The 26,044-nt window shown below is 38.8% G+C and overlaps 1 protein-coding gene across 1 annotated transcript in view; it reads right to left on the bottom strand.

Annotated features, from left to right (window-relative positions):
- The window catches only part of ATP6AP1 (ATPase, H+ transporting, lysosomal accessory protein 1), a 53,548-nt gene that overhangs the window by 7,125 nt on the left and 20,379 nt on the right, over positions 1-26,044 (bottom strand). The window contains exons 6-8 of the mRNA XM_010581302.1: positions 25,667-25,752; positions 5,420-5,661; positions 4,759-4,812 (exon numbers count right to left, since the gene is read on the bottom strand). Of these exons, the coding sequence (XP_010579604.1) occupies positions 4,759-4,812; positions 5,420-5,661; positions 25,667-25,752 (382 nt within the window). The remainder of the gene's footprint in view (positions 1-4,758; positions 4,813-5,419; positions 5,662-25,666; positions 25,753-26,044) is intronic.

The raw sequence follows: 26,044 nt of genomic DNA, 5'->3' as shown, positions 1-26,044 counted from the left end.
AGCACAGAGAAGTTTACTTAAATGTTTGTGCCAACCACAGATGCTGGGTGTGCTTTGTCCTTTTGCTGAGAAGATAAGAAAAGTGGTAAACAAGGAAATTCTTTGGAGACTTACCATATGAACAAACAAGTTTTATAAGGCTATGTATGTGAGTGCAGTCTAAATTGGCCACCAAGGGAATGCTGTCTCTTCACATTACACCAAAGACTAAGATTTTATGTTACTTGCAGATTTCTGAGAATTAAGATTCTAATTAGTGAACTAGTTGAGCATGGTTAACTTAATACAGGCTTTTATCTTTAGCATTTTTCCAAACAACTGATAGTGAATAGCCTCCAACAGGCATGCGCTTAACTGGGAACTGATACAACTATAATTCATCAAATTACAAAAAAGACATTCAAACAACAAAAATCAATACAATTACTTCATTTAGTTTACTATTTTCTCAGATGAGTAGATAGCAAATAGAATGAGCACAATATGGCAAATGAATGACAAAAGGAGGGCATATAAGAAAGATTTTATCTGTAGAACTGAAAGTACCTTGGCTTCTATAGGAAACACTGTGTTTGTATTAAACATTAGAGCCAATACAGGAAGCAAACTTTCACACAGACAGTATGTACTTTATGTATTGTGGCACAAACAATTCCTGGTCATAGGCCAGATTCCCTTTGAGCCAGATAACCATATGAACTCTAAATGCTACCACCTGTTACCGATCTCCATCTCATTTCTGAAAAGGAAGCTAGCTGGAATTACTACTGTTTCAAAGATTCAACGAGAAACACAACTGTTAGGTAAAAGACTTTAAAACGTTGTTTTGGGGTCAATTCTATTCTGTACATGCTATAAGCAACAGTAACAGTCAAGTACTTATCAATTTAAGTGGGGAAAATACTAATGCTCTGCACTTGCATCCACTTCGACATCTTTTCCCAGAGAAGGTGCTTCAACAGCTGGATGTCATCAGCTGCTGAGAGAGCTGAGACGATGCTTCTTCCAGCAAAAACTACTGCCCACTGCTCCTACCCCTGCTGCAGCAGTAGTTCACTTTTCTAAAACTAGCACAACCAGAAACACTCTACAGCCACCCCGTAACAGCTCACGTCCCAGCGGCGAGCGCAGGAGGATGGATGGGACTGCTGCTCTTGCTAGAGAGAGGGAGAGGGAGATGGCAGCTGCTTGCATAGGATGAAGCAGCTATTGCAGCTGCTGGGAGGAGGTGGGGTATGACTACCTGCTCAGCACGAGGTGGTAGACTCGCGGTGGTAAGGGCAGGCTCTGGATCCAGCTCATGCTGCTGAAATTAAAGCCTCTTTTATTGACGAAGAAATTGAGCTATTTGAATGTGGTCCTCTCTGGTGTCACTTTCTGTCTTCAAGAGATGTTCTCCTACAACTAAGTAAATGGCCTTTACAGAGGGAAAAAATGCAGTCACGGCTCTAACCTCTGTTCCTTCCCACCTCTTTGCCCTGCTTGTGTCCTGTTTATTGAGGCAGACTGTAACCTTACCAAGGAGTCATCTTGAACAAGAAATGTAATCAAAGTAAACCAGAAGGGGAAAACGGAGGTTGTAATGTATCTCTGTGAGTTTTAGAAGCTCTTGACAATAGACGTGCTGGGATAAACAAGGTGAATAAAGTGTTCCTGAATCACGAAAAGATCAAAGGATTGTTCTGGTTCTGTTGAGTATATCTTATTATTTGCGTTATATGCCATGCAGTATTGTATTATGGTAGCTAATAGAGGCCTAAATGACACAATTGTCTCTTAAATCAAGAGATAATCCAACAGAAAACAGCACAAATAATGAGGTGTGTCTTTAGCAGGAAGTTTTCTTTATAAAGGCTTCTGAGGTGGTGTGGGCTGATGCCAGCCAGCAGCCAAGCACCCATGTAGCTGCTTGCTCACTCCCTGTCCCCAACAGGACAGGGGGGGAGAATAGAAGGAGCAAAAATGCGGAAACTTTTGAGTCAAGACAAAGACAGCTTAACAAGTGAAGGAAAGAGGAAAAAAAAGCGATACAGAAGCAATCACTCTCTACCTCCCACAAGCAGGCCAATGCACAGTGAATGCCCAGGCAATGACTACCCTGGAAGCCACCCCCCACCTTCTTCCTCTATTCCATTTTTTATTGCTAGGCACCTGCGTCACACACAAAAATTAATCAGTTTAGGCATTTTGTGTCTAAATACCCTGAGGGCCTATTAAAAACCTGGATCACACCTAGCCCAATGGAATAAATCAAATTCTCCTGCAAAACACAGCCAGCCTATGCTACTTTAATTACTTGCTGGGCATGACAGTGGTCAGGACTTCACCTACTCTCTTTTCAAGTCCTCACCTATTGTGGAGCCTGAGTTTCTTATCCCAGCTTCAAGGGCTGTTTATGCATTTTGGTGTTTAGTTATAACGTATTCAAGTAGAAGCACAGGTCAAGAGAAACTTTGTGAGTATTTCTGCCTTTACTACAACAGGCTCAAAGGATGTAAAAAAATATTCCAGAATAAGAGAGAAAACATGAACCATTCACCTTTTGTACTGATGTTCTCCTTTAATTTACAGGCAGACTGTCTGCAGACTTGCTTCAAATTTCTCCTCTTCAGATGCACCTCAGATTCATGACCACATTAAAGTTTTCTTCCAATAATTAATTAAAATTATAAGATTTTAACAAACAGATGACTAAACATAAACCTGAATAATCCTCATTAAGTCCATATGCGTGCACTAACATCACATTTGATCTTCTTATGCCTGCTGCAGCAATCAAAATCTAAGATAAATGTTTCAACTGCCAAAGTATTTTTTTTCTATAGTGGCATCCTAAGGTTTACCATTTACTGGTGTATAGTTGAGCAAAACCTGTTGACTGCTTTAAAGAAAACAACCTCTCTAAGATCTATCAATTAACTTGGTAGCTAGTTTTGCAGCACAGCGTCATGCTCCATAGGATTTTCAAGTGCTTTATGATTCATATTATTTCCTTGGAACTGTAAATTTACTAGAAAGCATGGTATTATGCTGAGGATGGTCACACTGAGGACAAATGTAGGAAGCAACCAGATTCATTCATACAGAAAGAGATTACAGGAGAGCAGCTAAGACCTGCACTAGTATGAGCAAAAGTGCAGAATAAGAATCCAGGACACTGGTTTGGTGGGTCTGTCTGTAGAAGAGTGAGACAGGAGCAGCAGAGAGTAGACAGAGAAGCGCCGGGGCAGCACCAGAGAAAGTGATATCTTGTGACTTGGAGTCAAAGTAAAGACACAGCTTGGGCAGAGTCTTGGTTTGACAACAGTATTTTTGGAATGGGATCCAAGGAAAATGTTTCCTTAATTCCCCATGGTTTTCAGGGAAATGCATGTCCCTTTGATAATTTACAGTACTGAAACCAAGAAATGCTTGAGTCCACCACCAAGGACGAGTCTCAAGGATCCTATACGGAACTAACTACAATAGTCAAAAAAGTAAAAATACTATACTAACAGCAACCTTATTTGTACATTATGTTTTTTTCACAAAGCTCTGGATGCTTGCTGGGGAGGGTAGATATTAAATAACAAAGCATGTATGGTTTTTTGCCACCTATCATGGTCTCTGACGATGACTGCAAGTGTCTCTAGGCACGCCAAATACAACTGCAAACACATCACTGACTCACTTCAGCACAAGTTCTTCTGGGGGTCCTTTAACCTAAATGTAGAATGTCCTTCTATCTCAGTGTAAATAATAGTATTTATTCATTTGTGCTTATCATCTTGGTGCCACGTGCCTCTTTTACTCTCCCATCAAAATGTTGCTCAAGCTCTGATTGTCTCCTACATTTAAACTTTCTCTCTTTGGTTTCCCTGGATTTCAATTTCCCTTATTCAAGATGTCAAAAGCGTTTTAGATGGCAAAGGTAATTTGTCCTCCTGCTGCCCAAGCACACATCCAGTTCATCCTCTGATATATGCAAATTTAATTTGGTGCAAGTTCCCTGGCCCAAGTCCTTCCCAAAGAAATTTATGCAATTAACTGAGGTACCTAAATGAAAAGAGCAGGCCACATCATCATTGTCAGAGCTCAAGAAAATAATTTCAACTGCTGTTCCTGCTGCTGAGGAAAGAATGGAGGTTTGTGGACCAGCAGCTGTATGGCAGTCCTCAAACAGTAGCAGATGCTTTCCCCTTCTCTAGAATCCACTAGTGAGAGCAACCACTGCAAGTTCTCCCTTTGACTTTTCATCCCAAGCCTTCCCAGTCCCTAACTTTTCTTCTCTTTTCTCATGGTAGGAGAAATGTGGTCTTGTCACCATCCATGGAGCAGAGAAATTACGAGTTTTTGTACCCGTCATTAGCCACAAGCTAGCTCTGACAGGGTACACTGGTAATCACATGAGGACTAAATACAACCCTGGCTATGCAAGTAGACTTGAGCCCCTAGAATTGTTTACAAATCACAGTCAGATTTCCCTGAGACAGGATCATGGTCTGATCCTATTAGCAAAACAGGATATTGCATATACCAGTACCTTGCAGTATGGTTATTTGCCTACACCACTTTTTCAAAACTTTACCTGAGCATATTAATATATTCTCTATATAAAGACTCTACTATTGCTCTCCTGCATAGTAACTCCTCAGAATAGAAAGCAAATCATAATTTCAAAAACATTTTTACTTAACTCCTCCTCTTTTTTTTTGCTCCTAATTTACAAATAGGCTTTGTACATCAGAAGGATCTATTTAAGAATAAATCGTAAGTTACCTTATCTCTAGGCTGCTGATTCCATTCACTGGCTTTGTGTATTTTAATGACAGTCTAAGAATAAGAAACAGATTTTTAATGTTAGAGTAGTCAGCTTTAATTAGATCATTGTGACATTTCAATCGGAGGGAATATTCTAAATCAATAGGCAATTACAAAAGTCATATAGCAAAGGTTCAGTACACAGAATAATATGACAAAATATTTCTAGAGTTTTTTTTACCCAAGAGCAGGTGCTTCAAAGTAAAGGAAAACAGAGATCATGTTTCATTAATATACTTCCAGCTGAATTACTACCTAGGAACTGGCAATACTCCCCTTCAAGGGAGTTTTACAATGAAATGATGATCTCATTAATGCCAGTGGAGACTTCTGTGATTACGAGATTGGGCACACAGAAACCTGTTTGGACCAAATATAAACAAACAAGGAAGTAAGGAACGTAAGAGGAAAAAAAATTGTGAAAATAAGAGCTTGCATCTGAACAATTTTTTGTGGTCTTGACTAGTTCTTTTTCTTCTAGGAATATCCAATTTAGTAGTTTTTATTTTGGATGCTTTAGAAGAAGAGAATTAAATTAGTATTAACTTGACATTGCACCATTTCTGATTAGTTTTCAGAATCACATGTATTATGATATAAAATTTCTTGTGCTACTCACGTTGTGTTGATGTCTGAGCACTCAGAGGAAGAAATATCCACATTTTGCATTACAAATGTTGCATTTGTCAGATCTATAAGAACGGAACTGTTGGCTTTGAGGCTGAAATTACTAGCATAAAAAAGGATGCATGTATCATTTCCAGTGGTCACATTCAGAGGAGGATATGATAAACTGTCGTCTTCCTCAGTGGCCATTAATTGTCGTCTTAATTCCCCCACCACATCAGTTCTTCTAGAAATCTGGAATAACAGCACATTAACAATTCATATCCTTTGCAAGAGATAATATCAACTGAACACAGACCTTCACCATTCTGTACCATGAGCACCCATCCTTCTTAAATCCTCAGTCAACCTCAATAGTTATTATTGTCTGTTTAATTGGCAGTATGGAGGCTAATGTGGTAGCGTTAACCTAGGTTCCCATGGTCAGGTATCCACATGTGAAAACAAGCACCACTGATATTAGGCAAATGAACATAAACCCATGTTGTTAATGCTGCCTTAAAATAGTAGTATGCATTAGTGCTAACAGGTAAAAGAATTGATTTCTTTTTTACAGAAGAATATACTGAAAGAAATTAACTTTTTTTTCTGCAATAAAATCACAAGAAAACTTCAACTTGCCAGTTCAATGACCACCCCCATTAGTAACAATAACAGGTTTTGCACTCTTCATTTTAACAGGTGTGAAAGCAAGCTACTTAACTACAGCAGTGTTATATTTAGACTCTTCTGATGGCTTCTGGAAGAAGAAGATCTATGCTCATTTGGCTGATGTGGTGAACTCCTACAAGAGACTTCACTGCATGTACACATTGGCTTTTAGGAAGTTTCCAGGAATTCCCTTTAATAGGTAATGCTTTTTTACAAATGTGCCCAGGGCATCCTTGGTAAAACAGCCCCTCTGATATCAATGGTAAAAGCTAGCCGACCTTATCAGATGGTAACTTAATCCTGTTGTTCATATCTTACTCTTCACTTCTTACTCTGTTCATATCTGGGCTAGTCCATCTATTTTTAAGACCCATGTCAGCTTTACAACTTTGTATTCTACAAGTGGCCTCTGCCCTTGGATAACTTTGGGATACGAGAAATGAGAGGCATCACAGGGGTTACCAGAACTATAATTATGTGGAGCTATTGCCTGGAACCACTTTTAATGGGTTTAAAGACAGGCAAGGACCATTTTCCAGTCTGGAACAGAGGCTATAATATTGCTTTATAACCTGCCTGTGGAGAGGAGCCCCAGAAGATTTTGTCACCTTAACCGCTGCTCTCTAAACGCTATGGGCCATCTGTTATTTACAACGCATCTTTGCGGATACCTCATTCTATGAACAAAGCAGAATGGGCTGCGTTAAAAACCTTTGACTAAACACTCAAATGAAGATTGCAATCTTCCTCTCCCATACATGCATACTTTATGAACTTCTTTTTAATTCAGAGTAGTGCCTTTTCAAATTCATCAGAACATGCATTATTTTAAATGAATACCATTTTCTTTAAAAGAAGAGTGTACAACAAAAGAAAATATTCAACTTTTGATATAAAACTTTTAATCTTCCCTTAGGCTCTCCTGAAATGTAATCATTTTATTTCAAACTGAGAGGAAGAGCTGAAGTCTAAATTATATCCTGTCTAACAATTGACTTCACTATGTGGGCCCCGTGTATCATCTAAAGAGGGCTTTAAAAACCACCTGCTAATAGCTGAACACAATGCTACATTGGAGACTGTGATTGGGCTAACCTGGGGGATTAGGTTTGAGTATCTTAAAATAAAAAGCAAGCTATTAGAATATAATCATGAGACTACAGCGTTATTTCTGTTGCTCTGCTGCCAGTACTTTGTCATGAAGCTCTCACATAAAGATTCCCTTTCGTCTCTGAAAAAGCATATAAAACGAAAGAGTACTTGCCTGTGAAGAAGGGGCGTCAGGGACTAAGAAATCCACTAGTTTCCCATGATTAAACCTGTTTTAACAAATTTACCCATGCTGGAGAAAGGAGGCAACACAGCTTGCCAGAAACATTTCTAAAAGCGGGCTTTGTTTTGGTCACATTTGCGGCTGAAAATACAAGTGGTCATGGATTGTGCAGCCCAGAGACTCATTACCTGCACAGCTATAGGCAGGCAGAATGACTACACTAAATGGGAACCTGAAAGTATCAGCTCCCTGCAGAACTGTCCCCCCAAACACTTACCAGCCTGTATTTTCATCCCTTCCACCTGGAGATGCATTTCTCTAAGTTTCTTGTGGGTGAGGTAATTTAGCACATTTGCAATCAGAACACATTACCTCACAGAGATTCAAGAAAATTTAGTCTTGAGGCTGGAAGGAGGATCTCTGAAACACCCCAATGTGGGACCCACTGGAGACCTGAAGGCGGCAGTCGCTCCTTCCAGCTGACCTGCAGTGGGAGTGAGAGCTGCCCCGGTACACCCTGCCTCTCTGTTGCAGGCACACCTTCTCATTCTTTTGTTGCTGCACAAACACGAGCTTACTGAATTGAAATCATTCTCCCCGTGCCATATATTTCATGCTAAACTATAAATGACAAGACACTTCCTTGAGAAATGGATTATATTTACATGGAATTCTTGTAAATCAAATTAGATTATTTAGGAGCAATCCATAGTGGCAGTGTTGTCAGTCATCAAACCATATTTTATTCTGTTGTTTAGTGCCCCCTTTGCCTTTACCTAATCTGAACCATGGGATGCGTGAGTCACTGTCTTGTTCCTCAGGGCTCCTCTGAATTTATCAATGACATATTTGATCTCAGATATGCAGTGAACAATCACAAGACCTGACTAAATAAGATACAGAAAATAAAGGCTGCCATTTACATTGTCCTAGACCAGAATTGAGCACTGTAATTACCAACTGAACCTGCAATAGAAGTAGCCTGGACAAAATTCTTCCCTTTGATCTATTTTGCAAGCCTCCTAATTCAGAATCATCTCTCTTGGAAAGGAGAAAGACAGTTAATTTGGCAACATTTTGATGCACCAACATACTGATGTTTTTCAAAGCAAACAGACCTCACATCCAAAATTATTCATTTGTTTTGTTGTTGTTGCTGGGGTTTTGTTGGCTGTTCCAAAATAGAATAGCTAGAGACAAGAAAAAAGAATTGGGGCCATTCTATACATTTGAAATTGCAAACAAATGTAAACTGAATGGTTGCAAACACATATGAGAAAAATACAAAATACTAGGAAAATAAAATTTTCACTGGCTGAAATGATGAATGGTAATGAATCATAGAAGCAGGCTACTTTTCACACTAGTTTCAACGTGGGATTTGTGGGTTATCAGTTCAACAGATGGTTATGCTTTCTTTTCCAGTCTTGTACTTCTTGACTTTTTTATTGCTATGTTTAGGTGTGCACATCAAGAACAAGAAAACTGTCCTGGTGGTGCTTGTTGCTCCTTTTCATTTCTAACAGTATGGGTCTATGACCACATCTTCTCTGTGGAGTTGTTGCTCTTACTGTAACAGCCAGAGGAAGGGGAAGGTCTTTCTGCACTTTCAAGGAGGGAGGCGAGGAGGAAGAAGGGTCCACTCCCTTTCTTTGTTTAGGTTGTATCTTAGCCTAGTTCCTGCCCCCAAACTGCGCTGTGCGATACAGTGCGTTCTCTGGATATACCCTACTTAGATGACAAATGGTAATTTTTCCAAATTTAGTCATAACACGATTAAACCAGGTGTTGGAATCAGAAAACTACATAAAAATCTTAGCTTCTATTTAAAAAAAAAGTGCAGTATACAAACCAGATACTGCTTAATAGTATTAAACTTCACAAACGCAGAAAAGAGCTTGAAAATATTTAGGGCATGCAGGCATAGACAAAAGCTCAAAATACATTGTGAAAGGGGAGGTCAAAGAATCCTTTTGGGTCACTTTTGATGGTCTGAATCATGAGGTGTAACGTCCGAGGAGGGGAGGGCAGGCACCCCAACTGCTACCATAAGACAAATACCTGCTATCTGAACTAGATTTTGGTTTTGGTAGTTTGAACTTCATCTACCCATAATGTACCATCAGTAATTCTTTTCACAGGATACCAGGTTGACTGTATGCTTGCATTTTCTCAATTTGCTTTAACAGGGTTTTTTACAATTTTTTTTTTGCAAGATATCATTTAAAAAACAATGCTAGGAGGCTGCCGTGTGCTGAGTGCAGGGGTGCTGCTCCCCGCAGAATGGCAGATCATGCTGCTTGCTGGGGTTTGACTGTGGCACATCAGAAGCCACTCAGCATTCACATCCCAGCCAAGTATCAGTGTATTTCAAATCCTTTTTCCAAAATTATCATTTCAGTTTCCTTCCCACGCAAACAGGTCAGTTTTCCTCCATGTTTTCTAACTGACGTAGTATCATGGCCTCACTACGGACAGCATCACCACCACCCCTGCTAATACCTCAGTTTTTCTGAAAGATACTGTACCACAAATCTGTGATGCAGGCAACGGCTGCTTGTATCTCACTGCTAAAGGTCAAAAATTTGAAAGGCAAACATTAGAATTTGGCATAGCCACAAAGATGTTCTTTGCAGTGTCAAATTTATAGAATCACATGTACAGCAAGCAGAAAGAATGTATTTGATTACACTTATTTCATTCATCTGTCAGTGCAAGACTGTAACATAACAGTACTTTGAGCTGTCAAAATCCAGAACATTAAGAAAAGAGTTACTAATTATCTCTATTTTTGAGAGTTTGAACTGTTTACATTTTTATGATTTCCAATGTTTTGTGGGTTTTGTTTTTTAATTCCCCTTTAGGCTATCTTAAAATATAATTTCAATTTTGGCCCTAGATGTGGTGAATCTTGCATTCTGTATAAACCTCAGGCAGTCTCCCTCTGTTTTGAGGAGACAGGGTTTGTCCTTGCTTCATCGTCTGACACACCAGAGGGTTGTGCTGCCATCCAGAGGGACCACGACAAGCTGAAGAAATGGGCTGGCAGGACCTCATGAAGTTCAACAAGGGGAAGTCCAAAGTCCTGCCCTTGGGGAGGAACAACCTCAGGCACCAGTACATGCTGGGGGCCAACTGGCTGGAGAGCAGCTTTGCAGAAAAGGACCTGGGGATCTTGGTGGACACTAAATTGAACATGAGCCAGCAACGTGGCAAAGGAAGCTAATGGTATCCTGGGTTGTGTTAGACAAAGTATTGCCAGCAGGTCGAAGGTGGGTGATCCTTCCCCTCTACTCAGCCCTGGTGAGGCTGCACCCAGAGTGCTGGGTCCCTCAGTACGAGACAGATGTGGACATACCAGAGACACTCCAACAAAGGGCCACAAGGATGAGGAAGGGTCTAGGGCATCTCTCCTGTGTGGAAAGGCTGCGAGAGCTGGGACTGTTTAGCCTGGAGAAGAGAAGGCTTAAGAGAGGGATCTCATGAATGCATATAATTACCAGAAGGGAGATTGTAAAGAAGATGGAGCCAGGCTCTTTTCAGTGGTGCCCAGTGACAGGACCAGAGGCCATGGGCACAAACTGAAACACAGTAGATTCCATCTGAACATCAGGAAACACTTTTTCTGTGTAAAGGTGACTGAGCACAGGTTCCCCAAAGAAGTTGTGGAGTCTCCATTCTGAGAGGTGTTCAAAATCCAACTGGACATGGTACTGGGCAACTGGCTCTAAGTGGCTCTGCTTGCACAGGGGGGTTAGACTAGATGACCTCCAGAGGTCACTTCTAATCTCAATTATTCTGTGATTCTGTGTGATTCTGTCCTACATCATCTACACTTCTAGACCTCAGCATGACCTGAGTAGCACACAGGATGAGGAACCCTGCTTCATCACAATGGTCAAGGTCTCGATTCCTAGTTTTCAAAAGATACAGAAGCTCAATCTTGTTAGGATGTATTTTCCTGCCTACTAAGTGAACTACACATATTTTACCTACTATTTTTTCCAAGTCCTATTGTTTGAATTAATTTATGAGTACAAAATGTGAACCATGAGATACTGTCTGTCCATAACCTACAAAGCTATGAAATTAGGCATAGTGCTGAAAAAACCCACTGGTTCAGAGCAGCACAAAATTTCGAGTAAGTTTAAATTCAGATGCAAGCTTTGATGCAGCAACTACAGTCTTTTGTGCTCTCTTGCAAAGGATCTTACCCACCTGCAACAAATTTTGACTTGCATTCTTCTAAAACTGACAGAGACAAAATTTATACTCTGCTGCAACTGAACCCAGAGGATGTTTAAACTGTATTTTCCATCAGGAATGTTTGTAAGGTGACCTAGTTATACTCAAAATCCCCCAAACATTTCCAGTGGAGATGCTTAGCTCATCAGGAATTATCAGAAGCTCATTACAATACACCTTTCTTGCTCATTTACCTATCTTGTTCAAGGTGGTAGGTTATCACAACTTAAGGCAGTTTTTCAAATTTGAAATTTCTGCTTATACTAAATCACCTGAATTTTATAACTTGCATATAATACAGTAAAACTTATGTATCTAAAGATTGCACAAATCCCAAGTAATTGCTGTTATCAGAACCAGAATTCAATTTCTGAAATTGTTCTTTCCTTCCACATTAATGCTCTTCAATGCAAACAGCATGAGGTAAAGCTACAATATAGATTTCAAGAGAAACAAAGCAGGTAAAAATGTGCATTGAATAGATTCAGGAAAATTTAGAAACCTCATTTAGAAAAATCAATTTTTGTATGTATGTATAAGCTGCAGTAAGCTGACTGGATTGTGAGAGCCAAGCCCTTACATTTTTTACTCAGACATATTTCCTGTCAACATTAATGAATTTTTTCCCAAGTAGAAACTTTAAACTGAGCAGAATCACCAGTTTATGTAGAAAAAGCAAGCATGTATGTAATGTGCTTCTCTTCAGTGAAAGACAAAATAGAAAATTTGTTCTAAGTTATAAGCAAAGAGAGAAACATGCTTTAAAATAAAGATAATCTAATTCAAAATCCATGTATAATTGAACTATGACAATACTTGGCATAAGTATGGACTTGGATACCTGCATTGCTTACATACATATGTGCATTCACACATACACATATATAGAAAGAGTAGAGTGGAAATATACTCAGAAGTGGAGAATTTCTCAGAAATCTCATTCTTTTCCCTGCTGACTGCATGGATCTACAGGTAGATCCAGATGGAGAATGCAGAACTGAGGGCATTTACAAGAAGACTGAGAGAAGAAGTTTAAAGTGGTCATACTTAAAAGCACACACAAAGAAAAATGTTTTCAATGCAGGGTTAAGTTTGCATTGCTGAAACTGAAATGGACCCCTCAAAAAAATGGAAATTAAACTTCCAGAAAACAGTCTCCTCCTTAACACTATACTTTGTCCTTCTCACTTCCACTTCAGCAGCTGGTAGGGAATCATTAGGCCACTGCTTGTTATCATACTGAAGTGAATTCTATGCTATTTCACGTTTGTAAAGCAACAGTAAGCTTAACCAAGACATCAGAATAAAATGTCAATAGCATGACATTTTGCCCAGAGGAATCCTTCACCTGTTTTTCCCTTATTAATATTCTGATAAAGCAGGGGGAAAAGAATGCACAGAAATGAGGTACATTATATCAATTGCCATCATTTATTAATAATGATTTCTATCATTTTAGTGCCCTGCAGGATATGTGACCAAGCTTACTGGCTCACATTACTATCTGATGGCTCTCCTGTCCAACCATGCATACTTCTACCAGCAAGCCAAATGGCTCAGGGACCGTGACACTTGGCTCCTACCCAGTCTTGTGCATCTCCCAGGGTTTTTCACAAAAGCAAGGCTGGGACACGAATGCCAAAGTCAAAATATAAGTCTCACTGTAAGAGATAATGATCTCACTGTAAAAGATAATGTTCTCTTTTATAACTGATAGTACTGTTATGGGTTGTGGAGAGTATCCAAGTCATGACCAAGCACTTGGAGATCTTCTGTTAGAAGGGACAATAAAACTAAAATATTTATTATACTGCTCAGTTCAGTGGCCTGCGTAAACACAATCTGCAGTGTTAGCTCCTATGTTTATGGCTAGTTGTGTTTCTTCATAGGCCTGTCCTTTTGCAGCACTGAAGTGTATAAGAGATCTTTTGATTGTCATTTACAGAGAATGTGACTACTCTGTGCAACGGAATATGGTGCAGAGATGAGTGAGTTAGCAGGGACCATGCACGTGACAGAACCCAGAGCAGAGGAAGGTGCTGTGAGGCAGCACTTATGATTATCATTCTGCTTGAAAGACCTTAAAATGAGGCAAGGGATTTTTGCATGTATGGGACATACAAGCACAACCATAAATGCCACAGTAGTCCCAATTTTCTGAAGAAAATGATGATATTTCTGGTTATTTTCCCGCTCCAACTTTTACCAGGTTTTTGTACCAAACTTTTTCAGCTACCTTAAGGAAGAGCAGGAATTGGCCTATAAAAAGATCTTGATTTTAGAAAGTAAAACAGAATATGTATAAGCTGGAGTAGCAGTGGAAGGAGCTGCTACACTTAATTCTCCACTTTAAATTTCACTTAAGACAAATAACCCCAATACAATTATCCCAATGAAAACAATGTCTTGGTCATCTGCCAGAGTGTTAAAACTAATTTACATCCTTTTAGCTAATCAGATTTTTCAATCTAATATACAAAAGAGAAGAAAAAAATTGTATTAAGAGCTTGCTTTGTAAAACAGAATTAATCCTGAAAGGCATCTACCAGATATATCATTCAGGGAGTATTTGCTTATGCCAGTCTCCCCAGCTTTAACGTTACATTTTGTGCCCTGTTTCAGGCAATTCTGCCATAAAGATAAAAGAAGCTACAGATTTTACATAATTTTTACACTGCTAAGGGAAATACCCACTCCAACTGGGTTTTTTCCCCACTTTCTTATGTCCATATGTGGAATCCAAGTTGCCATGGGAGATGTGGAAAAGGATGAAGAGCCTTTGCTGCAATAAGAGGAAACAGATATATGTAGGGAGGGTTGGACTGAGGTTAGGGTCTGGTGGGTTACCTAATTGAAAAATGCAGATAGGGGCCAAAATATGTTACTCATGGTGCTGGGAGAGTTGCCAGCACTGTTTGTCCTAGATGTAGGCTGGTCACAGGGAAATTAAAAATCTGAAGATCCATAAAAGTCTCCCTCCCTCCACTTAATATTTTGATGCTGCAGCACTTTGGAGGACTCATCTGCAAAACTGGGGAGCTTGTCTCCCTTTTTTTTTCTAACCTGAAGAAAGAGGTGTGGACAGGATGATAGTATTACATGTTACACTTCAAATTTTTATTGATACTTCGAGGAAATTAATTTTTAACTTCAAAAAGTTACACATCATTTTTACAATTCCTCGGGTCTGTCTGTAATAAATTACAGTTTAAATACCAGTATGTTTTTCAGATGGTCAGATTCTCCCTGTAAAAATACTGTGTTCAATGTGACAATGTTGTTCTTTGCTTTTGGCATCTCCATCTGTGTGTGACGACTCTTCTGGAGAAAACAGAGAAAGCCAGAACTTGCACTGCAGGAACTTGTAAGGGGAGTCTGGCTCTGTCTTCCCAGTTTTGCTGAATCAAAAGGCAAAGACCAATGATTCTAGCAAACTGGATCTCTTTGACAGGGAAGTTAAACAAGCAATTTTTTTCACAGAAAATCAATGAAAAGGTGCTTACCTTCTGCTCTGCTTTCTTGCACTCAGTATCCACTTAATTTTTCTGACAGTAATGTATGTAAGCTAGAAGCTACATATATAAAGAAACCCACATCAGAAAGTCTAGGCAAAGCTAATCATAGAAATAACATCCATGCTTTTTTGAAGGAGATTATCACACTTTCTTTTCTCTTGATAAACCCTTTTTCCTCTTCCAAGTTTGTCTCCACACAAACTTTTCCACCAAAGCCTAGTTAACACTTTCAGTTAATAAATCTCTGCCAATGTCATCAATCTCAATTTCATAATTTCCTTCATCCCCTACCAGTCTCTAGCCCATCAACTAAAACAAAATGAGAGCAAAGCATACAACCTTTGCCAGCAGTTAGGTGTAACTGCTACCTCTGTGGCTGGAAGTTACTGACCCTTGTCATGATGCTTTGATATCAGACTTTGGAGAACTGAACTTTAGAAGGTGAGGGGTATTAGAAAACAAAGACCAACTTCCTTCTGGCACTCCTGTGGGACTGCTTTAGCAGCCTGATGCTTATTGCTGTGCCTACACCATAGCCAAGCTTCAATGCCAGGTAATGGGCAGCCTGGGTGGGGATTTGGTTCAACCACCATCAGTTGCTCCTGCTGGCAGTTCAGATCCTGAGAAAACCTGTGGAGCAGTAGCAAGGAATATCGTTAGGGTCATAAGGAAATCATGTGTTGGGGAGGAGGAAGGAGTTTTCAACAGTGAGGAGGCAAAATGGGATCCAACATTCACCTTGCAATAGTTCTGCTTAAGGTAAGGCAAGAAATCCTGTTATTCTGTTCCTGGATTTTGCAAGTGATTTGGCTGAAAGCCCCAGAGGCAGAGACATCTAGCTGTTAGAATACTTGGGGTTTAACTTTCATACCGTAGTGCACTAAAATGTAGATGGTACTTTTTATGATTCATTAAATATCTATCTGTGAAGTCGCTCGATCATTTGGGCTAAACCAGAAATCCCGTCACAGAACAGCAGCTGCAATGATTCAATAAAATTGTAAACATTGCCGTTTTAGTAAAATGAAAAGGACAGAACAAGAACAAAGTATACCCTGTAATATGAAATTTGATGTCAGGCACCACTTTATCTATGGCTTTTACAGCAGTACTTCCATTAACAAATTAAATAAGAGGCCTGTGGCATTTTGGCAGGAAAAGGATGAGTTTCTTGCCTTTTTTTTCTCTACCAGTGACACTAAGGACATATGTCATACAACAACCGAGTAACAGAGATTCCCGTGTGAGGTTGAAGTGAGCTGGTAAGCCTACGTGGAACAGTACAGCACTGTGATACTAAGTTGGATCCCAGGAAGAAACAAAGACTTGTCAACTCATGCTGGGCAAATTTGCCTCCTCTCTTACAGCATCCCCAGCAAACAGTCCAGGGGTCAACTGGTGAGTCCCAGAGCCCTCCCACCATTGCCTTGGGTCTCCTGTAGTTTGACTGGGGCTAACCCAGGTGACTGCACAGGGGTCTGACTGTACGCGGCTATTTTCTCAAAAGACATTAGCACCACAAATTTTTATAATCAGTCAATTTTCTAATTAGGCAACTTTCTAAAAAGAAAGATACCATATATTAGGTGACTGAAATCCAATTCAAAGTTGTCAGCTACAAGGAATGGGGTAATACGGTCCTCAGAAAGAAAAAAAGACCTGTATTTCAATACACAAACGCTGCTGTAACACTCTGTCAACATTTTATTAACACCCTGGCCTGGTTCATAGCTTTGTCTGCTAAAGCTCTAATGTGCAAACTTTGTGAATAGAGGCTTGCATGCAATTCCACGTTCACAAATTTTTATGGAAAAGCCTATAGGATTTAATAAAAGTAACTTTTAGAGAGAACATTTCAATAGAACTATCCATCACTAAAGCAAGGATATATTTCTCTGTTAAGTCATAAATATGCTTGAAAATTACACAAAAATAATTATCCTCTATCCTAATTTTAGAGTCATGTATGCTGTACTTATGAGTTTAATGGGTGCATATGCACAATGGCTGTGTATGAATAATGATGGCCCCTCTTTTCTGTTTCAAATGGCAGAAAATCATTAGCTGATGGCTTTAAACAGTCTAATACTTCAGGGGATCGCAGGCAGGGTAAGAGTTAGAAAGTAGAGAAAAACACAACCACTAGATGCATAAACATAGCAGGTCTAGAACTGTGCAACAAAATGTCTTCCTACCACAAAACACTGAATTTCTAAAATCGAAACATTCTGTGGCACTACATAAGTCAATGAATTGTTTTCTAAAATGAAAAGAAAGATAGCATATGATATGCCAATTGAAACTAAAATGAAATAATCTGGGTTTCTTCTAACTAATCTTAACTGTGTTACAGATTGGATGCACTAAAACTTGGGGGTTTGTTATTCTCCCATCAGATCTCACACACTTCCAAGGATCAGGAATCTGCATGTTACCAATTACGGGCAAATTTTTATGTCATGTGTTGGTAAAGTGCGTGTTTGTTTCTCTAATGTCTATTCCTTTAGCCCAGACAACTGAGGCTGCAGTAGAAATCAAATGGTGCGGGCTGTAAATGCTTTTGCCAGTGCATGCGGCATCCCTGTGGTTGCACCAGCTGGTTCTTTTACCAGCTTTATTCATTTAATTCCCTACAATGGGAAGGAAGACAAAAAATACTGCAGGTAGATGTTTAGGTCAAGGCTGCTCTGACCACATGCGGGGGCTATGTAGCCACACAGCACCAAGCTCCTGGTTCTTCAACCCTAGGAGCATGTTGGGAGGAGAGACATACGCTGTGATCCTCTGAGTGGATGGGATCATTTCCCATTTCTAACCCTTTGCTTCCCCAAACTGGGAATGCATGTCTGCCTCTGGAAAAGATCATGCCTATGGGCTTTGGTACCTGGAGAAGGTGCTGAAGATACAAGTCTCTGTGCTCAGTGGCAGCAATGAATGGAGAAAGGATTCAAATTCCCCGGAGGCAACATGCAGGTCCTTAATCACAGGGATCTTGAGAATCCCGTTTCACTAACTGAAAGTAGGGAAAACTGCACCAAGTTGGGGTGCTACCTACCAGATTTCCAGCTGACTCAATCACTTTTTGTTATGGATTTCCTGGTTGCCAGTAGAACAATGATTTATGTGCAGCGATCATGTTTTTTGTGGTAATTATTTTCATTTTCAAAAGCGGCAATTCTACAGCAACCTGATAGGTGAGCATGAGGAGGAAAGTCTGGGAGTTTCCTTTAGTGGAGCTTTGTTTAGCCTGTTGGCTGCCTCTTCTGGCTCATGGCCTTTAGTTAAATAAGTTACATATTACCTTTCACATTCCTGTCCCAGAGAAATGCTATGCCAATATCCCAACCTTCCACTGCCAAGACACAAGACCAGCTGAACTGTGTGAGACCAAAGGTCCACCTAGCTCACTGCCAGTACTACTGATAGTAACTGGCAGCTAAAAATAAGAAAAGGGTAAATACAAACAATACTTGTCCCAGGACACCCTCCTCGATTTCTGTAATCTTTGGGTTAGAAACCTTCAGAGCTGAAGGTTGCATTCAGATGAACACATGTAATAGGATCTACCTTCCATCCTTTCTTCCTGTCTTTCTTTAATCGGTTCACCAAATCACTGAAGTCCATGCACTTTTGCCACCCAAAAATCGTTAATTTTGTTTCTTTAAAGGAATTTAGTGCTCCTGAATTCCTACATTATGGCCTGTGAGCGGTGATAATCATGAATACTGGCCAGAGACAGTGAATAATTGTTTCCTGTTTAGCCTGTTCATGTTATTGGTGTTTTTATTTATTATTTACCTCTTGAATTGCCAATTTTCCTAGCTAAAATATTTTCATCTTGTAGTTCTGCTGTATGCCTTTGGAGATGGGGTGGCCAGAATCACACACACTATTCCACTGGCTGACTTGCACCCACCAAGGACTTACTGAACTAATTGACGCTTGCTACTTTGCCCTCCTCCTTTCCAAATGACTGGTAACACTGTTCACTATCCATCCCACCGCTGACTGCTGGGATGTTCCAAGAGATCTACCCACATTTGCACCATAATCTCTCTTCTGAGAAATAGCATCCACTCACCACAGTGTAATATGTCTATTTAAGGTTCTCCTTATGTGTGTTACTTTCCTTCATACTGGATTTCATCTGTCATTTTATCACCCAGTAACGCAGTGCTGTGAGTGGTTTCTCCAACTTGTCAGTGTATCAGCAAACTCTGGCACCTTTGGATTTCAGCCCCCTTTCCATACTAACGCTGACTCTGTTGAACAGCACAGGTATCACTGGTAATTACTCTCCACTGTAAATGCTGATCCTTTGGTTTTATCCTTTTTTTCTACCCTTATTTTTTTTATTTCTGTCCCAAAATAATTTCACTTTTTTACCTTTCTTACTGTAGCAACTGGATCACTTTTACTTATGTATTTTATGCCTCTCAAAGAACACCAAATCCATACTGTATTTTCTTCATATATGCACATATTTATTACTTTAGTTTCAACCAATTTTGTCAGTACAGAACATATGTTTCCTGGCTGTACTTGTTCAGAGATATGAAGCCTCTTTTTAAACCCCATGTCACACTTGCCACTTCCCGCTCCTCTGGGATAAAGACCAAACTAATTTATAATTTTTATGTATACATATATTATATAAATTATAATTTATAAATTATACATTAGAAATCTTGGCAATTTATAGTCTTGTAGATTCTATTTTAATTGTATTTAAAACTTAGGTGAAAATTATCTGACCCTGGTAATACGATACTACTAATTTTATCGATTTATTCTGAAATCTCTTCTACTACCACATCAGTAACAGCAAAAGTTTTTGAGTGTTGATGATTACTGGAAAAAAGTCTTTGAAGTGAGAAGTTCTTTGTGTTCCACCACAGAGATTATCAACTAACAGGCTCATTTGGCTTTGTGTTGTCACTCATTTTTCTGAGTTCTTCTTTGTGTTTCAAAAATGCTTTTTGATGTATAGTTTGAGCTTTTAATACATTGCATTTAAACAGTTTGAATACTATCTATAGACAGAGTCAGTCAACATAATTACAGGACCTTACCAGGCAATTCACCAAATCACAGATATATGGATCATTTCAGGTTTAGGATTAAATCTTTAGGTTAAATCATGTCACTTGGATGCTGTGTTTCGTCTCAGTCTTCAAAGACTCTATTCCTAGAGTAGGATTCTATATTCCTAGAATATAACATGCCTACCAACATGCCATATCAATATGCTTGTTTACAGTTACACATTCTATTTATTCTACCCTATTTTAGCCTTAAACCTTTATTTTGATCTAAATTATTATGTTTATGACCTCTGCCTGTATATTTTTAAGAATATTCTTTGCTATTTTTATACCTGCATTTTACCAATTTCTGTTTTTTTCCTAAGACAGAATTCACCCTCCCCTGTACCCTTCTTTATCATCCCTCCCCCACTCAAATTTTCCTGGTCCTTGGCTTTAAATGCCCTCACCACTTTTTAATTTGGTGTGTACAGAACACCTGTATAGGCTTCATCTATGCCTTAAAAAGTTAGTTAGCAACTGAAAATAAAAAAGATTGCTCTGATCAGATAAGAATAATAGTTTAGTTCTATGCTGTTCTTCGTTTCCCAGTTAAGTCAATAAGAATACATATATAAAAACGTAAATATAAAATGAAAGCTAAAGTTGCAAAAATGTTTAAAGTGAGTGAATCTTAATGCCCTAGGGCAAAGTCTAGGGTTAAAGGTAAAACACTAGTTTTCAGTTATTTCCCTGAATTCCCCACTAACACATGGAATGAATCATATAGAATTGCTAGCAAGCATTTCTCTCATCCTTGCGTCCAATTTCCAAGCTAATTTGGCTAAATGTTTGTTCATTTTTTTCACTCTAGAGTGACACCTAACTGGCTTCAACCAGTCTTAAGCAGTTCTTCTGTAATTATTTAAAAAGACTCTACCTCTATTAAGTAGGAAAAAAGCTGAGTTAGCTAGGAAATAATTAAGTGCATATTCTTCATCTACAAGTTAAAGTTTATTTTTTATTATAATGGAATTCTTTAAGTGGGGAGAGGAGACAACTAAAGGATAAGGAATTCTTGTGGTTTCTTCTTTTAGGTTGGAAGCACTGATGCTTTATTATACTATGTCAAACTATAATTGCTCCTTCAAATGTAAAAAATACAAGAGTAAATGAATAAGGCAATTCCCATGGTCAAGGATGCATGACAACATCCACCCTGCAACTCCAACTCTAGCAAATGGCATTATAAGCATTTTTATGACATTGGGTTCATGGGAAAGATCCCATTATATAATGTTTGAGTATATTAAATGGTTAAAAGCATTTCATTAATCAGAAGCTGTGAAGTCAGTGGGGTGGCTGTTGCAGAGTTTAGTTTCTTCAGAGTGATGAACTGAACAGTCAACAAAAAAGAGAGGAGCTGGATGTAAGTGGAAGACACAGCGCTGCAAAATGTAATGCATTTTAAAAAATGCATTAGGTAGAAGGCAGAAACAAAGAAAATGCAACCACAAGCACTTGTCAAAGAAGATAAAACTCTTTCATACTCTTTTCAGCTGGAGTGCACATCAATAGCACCTGAGGATACCTTCAAGAGACACTTTTCAAGAGTCAAATGCAACCACTTGCGCTGCAGATGCCCATGTTACTTAAGGCTGAATAAAATTCCTGTAACTCATGTTGCTTGGCTCTGAGTGGGATCAAAGACTCAACATGCTTAAATGCCAACTAGAGGAGACAGCTTGTAGAATGAAGCAGTCAAAAGCCCACGGTAGCTGAAACTCTCTGAAAATGTGGAGGCAATAGAGAAAGTTTAAACAGCACTTCACAATGCATCTGTAAAAAGTGGAGTCAGCAAAATAAATATCAGCTGGGAAGTAGCCATAAATCTCCTTTTGACAACATGTGGTTCCTCAGCATTCAATCTAACTGGGAAGAAACAACTATGAAACTGTCTTGCAGAAGTTTCAGAAGGAAACTTGTAAAAATATGACATGGACATCACGAGGATCTGAAGGATGGGAAATGTGATGAGGTTTATGATTTGAAGCATATCTGTCTTTCAATCACTGCAGACTTTTTAACCTCTTCAATTACAACAGCACAGGTAAAATTATGCATTACAACCAGAAGCCAAAAAACTAACTAGCAGCAAGCACAAGTAGAGGGGTGACTTTGATCATAGTCCCCAAGAACACAAAAATTCATATATTCATAAGATCTCCTGATGCCAGAGTGGAACAAGGGACTGCAGAGGGGTTTGATTCTCCTGAAGAAAAACAAGCTATCGAATGAGTTTCAAAGGGAAGAAAGGTCTTGGCAGGAGACTCCTCAATTCTTGGGATAAGTTTCTGGTTTTTTAATGGAAAAGATGAGAAACGTTGAGTGCGAGTTGTCTGACTAAATGTATATGTCGAGATCTGACCTAAGCATGAGGACTGCCTTTATGGTTGTCAGAGACAAAGGAGATTATGAAGGGTGAGTTTCATCTCATCCTGCAGCAGTCCCCTACAAAATAGGTCAGAAGGATCATACCCTAAAAAGTCTTTGATTATAAGGAGAACCCTGGTTGATGACTTCAGATGTAGGCAGTTACACTTCACTTGCCCAGAATTATGTGATACAAATCACTCCCAATGTCAGCCCAACTCAGCCAGACCTCAGCAAAGCCTTTTAGAACAAGAGTTGCAAGACATGGCAGTAGCCTTGTTGGAGGAAGGCAGCTCCTTTATGACATGATGGGATATCCAGAGGAATGATCAACTGCTTAGTGAAACCATTTCATGTAGGTCACCAAACAGCCTCTGTTTCAGGGTCTTAATTCTGTCTTCCAGCTTCAAATGCTGAAAGTGGAACAGAGCAAGAACCAGCCTGAATAAATCTCCATCGTGCATTGGGGTAATTAACTGATATCTATGATAGCCCAAAGGGATCTGTGGCTGCACTGACTAAACTAAACAGCTCTTTCTCATCAAATCAGAAAAGAGACTCAATCATAGGGGAGTTTTGCTTCCTGTCTCATTAATTCACTTTCTGCAAAGCCAATACCAGTCTGGAATCTTTTCCAATATATGCATTTCTCACATTTATTTTTCTCTGCTTGAGGCAACGGAAGAATGAGTGAATGTAATAAGATGATGCTATGAAGCCATTAACTGCCCAATAGCAAGGAGGTAGAGCTATCAGGCGAGAAGTATCTCATAGCCCCAGTGTTTGGGAGCTTCACTGCATAAAATTAATTTACCTGATCAGAAGGAGCTACCTTTTTTTTTTTTAATGTGTCATGCTTAAAGCTCATTTCCTTCATCAATGAGAAAAAGCCAACTTAGTAAATGCAAATCTTTCATACTTAATGATTGCTATTGATTCTCAAATGTACTAAGTAATGTAAACTCTTTTCCCATACGATCAAAGCCTTTTACTTCTCATATATAGTGATCTCAGTTATCACTGGGGAGTGACCCTGTAACTTCTAGATCATGGAATATAGTCTTTATAGCTTAAGCAAAGGTAGTTAGTCCTTTAGCTTAGGGTTGTGAAACAGTTCACACCTCCTGCAGTTCAAGCACAGCCAAAGATATGCAATACATACTAAGAAGTTACATGCAAATGTACAGACCAATGAACCCTCAAAGGTACTTTCCATTTTGCCTTTTCACTGTACAGAAGCTGATAACCTTGAATGCACTGAAACGACTTAAAGTTATTGTGAGGGGAAAAAATATGTTTCAAATGGTTTTATATGGCATTGAATTTACAGAATTAAGAAAAGTTTAAATTGCTTAATTTTTTTAAAATGCAGAACATCTTAAAATGCATTGCTTTAATTATTTAAAAGTGCTCCAGTTGCTCAAACTAAGTCACTTTCATTTAGAAAGCCTGTTGAAGTATGCATAGATTTAAAATTCAACAAACTTTTAAAATTGCTCAAAAAATTCTTTCTCTTGACACCAATTCTTTCATTAATTAAAAATATTTTTCATTCCAATTGTTCTAAATGCAATTTTCAGCTAAGAATGCCCACGTCCCTTTGATTTCAAACAAAGAAAAGTAAAGAGCCACAATAATGAAGTAATTTTTATTTTTATTTTGGATCTTTGTTAAAAAAATTTTACAAAAAAGGCAGATCAAAAATCCTGGACTCATGTCCTCTCCTTTACCACAAAAACATAAAGCACAGGATATCAAGGTGAGCTTGCTTCCTCATGCTGCTCTGTCTTTGTATTCTAAGTCTGGTCTTCAAAACCCAGTCTCTGGAAATTTCACAGGGTGGATTATTGAAGAAAGTTCTTGTTTTTCTTCAGTAGAACTAGCTCTTTTCCCAGAGTCTGAAGGGACTATTCTAATCATCTTGTTGGATAGCCAGAGGTTCAAGATCCTACCTCCCTGCAAAAACCCAGATTATTTCTGATCGAACATAGAAGACCTTTGGGGGGTTCATCCCCTTTTGGCTTAAAGAACATTTATGAAGTGCTATCAAGTTGCATCTTACTCTTCTTTTGGAAAAGCTAAAAGGACTTCACTCCATACTCATTTAAAACAGGTTTTCTAGGTTTTGGTCTTGTGTTAAGAACAGTTGTGAATTTTTCTTAGTGTTCCCTCCTAAAAACCCTCCATCTTCTCAAGATCCTGTCTGCAGTGCTCACACCAGATCTAGACAATCCCACTAATGGCTTTCCTGTTGCCTAAACCAAGGAAATTATACCTTCTGTATTCTTAACTGACATTATCTTGAGTTTTAATTAAAATTCAGATTAAATTAAGCTTCATATTAGAAGCTCAGATGTGTTACCACTGGAACACATAGCTTGCTTTCAAACAGTTGTTGATTTTTAAGACACAGCCCATCCCTCATATGCCTCTCTTCTTAGAGGAAACTGTATTCCGTTATCCTCAAGGCATGACTGTCTTCCATTTAATTGCCTTAAAATTAAAATTTGAATATTTCTTGATTACAACCTGTATGCCATACAAAACAGATAACTGCATGAATAACTATCCTGTGTTGCTACTTACTGCTAACATAATGTGATGTGATCTATAAGTGATGTTCTGACTATCAGCAAGGGCGAAAACTTTACCTTCCAGTTGTAAATACCAAGCATTGACTAAAAGGAATGAAACTTGTTAATTTAAAAAAGGATACATTAGTAGCCTTCAATTAATTAACAACACTCCCTCTTTACTGACCAGGCACACTAAGAAGCTCAATAAGGTTCCACGTAGACCTTACTATAAAACCATTAGAGTTAAATGGAAAAAAAAAATCTAAAATTACAGTCCTTAAAAACAATAATAAGTTCTGAAGACAGTGGCAGATTTATGGTCTCCGAGAACAGTAAAACTTCAATAGTTATGTGGTGTAGCTATTGTACATGAAAAATCATACAATCATTTCTGGTCAAAACCTCATCTAATACAGACTGCTTGCTTGTGTAATCTTGAAAATCATCTACAGCATTCCTCTGTAAACATAAAGTTGTTAGATGCCAAAAATCTGGCAGTTCTAGGCACCGAAGATTACTCACCCTTGAAGGTCTCACTGCAGTATAAATTACTGAAAAATGAATCTCTCGTTCCTGCAGATCCATGGTCAGTCTTCCAATTATTTTTTCTACAAATAGAAACATGTATAATTTAACAAACTCTGTAAGCTGAGAAAGCTAAAATCCCACAGTAGTTGGAGAGAGGTAATGAGCTAGATGTTTAAGCTTATTTAGTTTATTTAAGCAATTTAGGTGCTCGTACCATTTATATGCCAATAGGTACAAATGGGATAAGACATGTTCAGTGTCTTGAAAAATGCAAAATTTCAGTGAGAAAATACAAAACAAATACATTACAACAGTTCAGAAAAAGGACTGATTTTGAAGCTGAAAAGTAAATACCAGAGAAAAAATACCTGA

The sequence above is a fragment of the Haliaeetus leucocephalus genome, unplaced genomic scaffold (assembly GCF_000737465.1).
Source record: "Haliaeetus leucocephalus isolate CR32 unplaced genomic scaffold, Haliaeetus_leucocephalus-4.0 Scaffold763, whole genome shotgun sequence".
NCBI classification, from domain to species: domain Eukaryota; kingdom Metazoa; phylum Chordata; class Aves; order Accipitriformes; family Accipitridae; genus Haliaeetus; species Haliaeetus leucocephalus.
The sequence above is the reverse complement of the archived record's forward strand: the minus strand, read 5'-3'. Positions and strand labels throughout refer to the sequence as shown.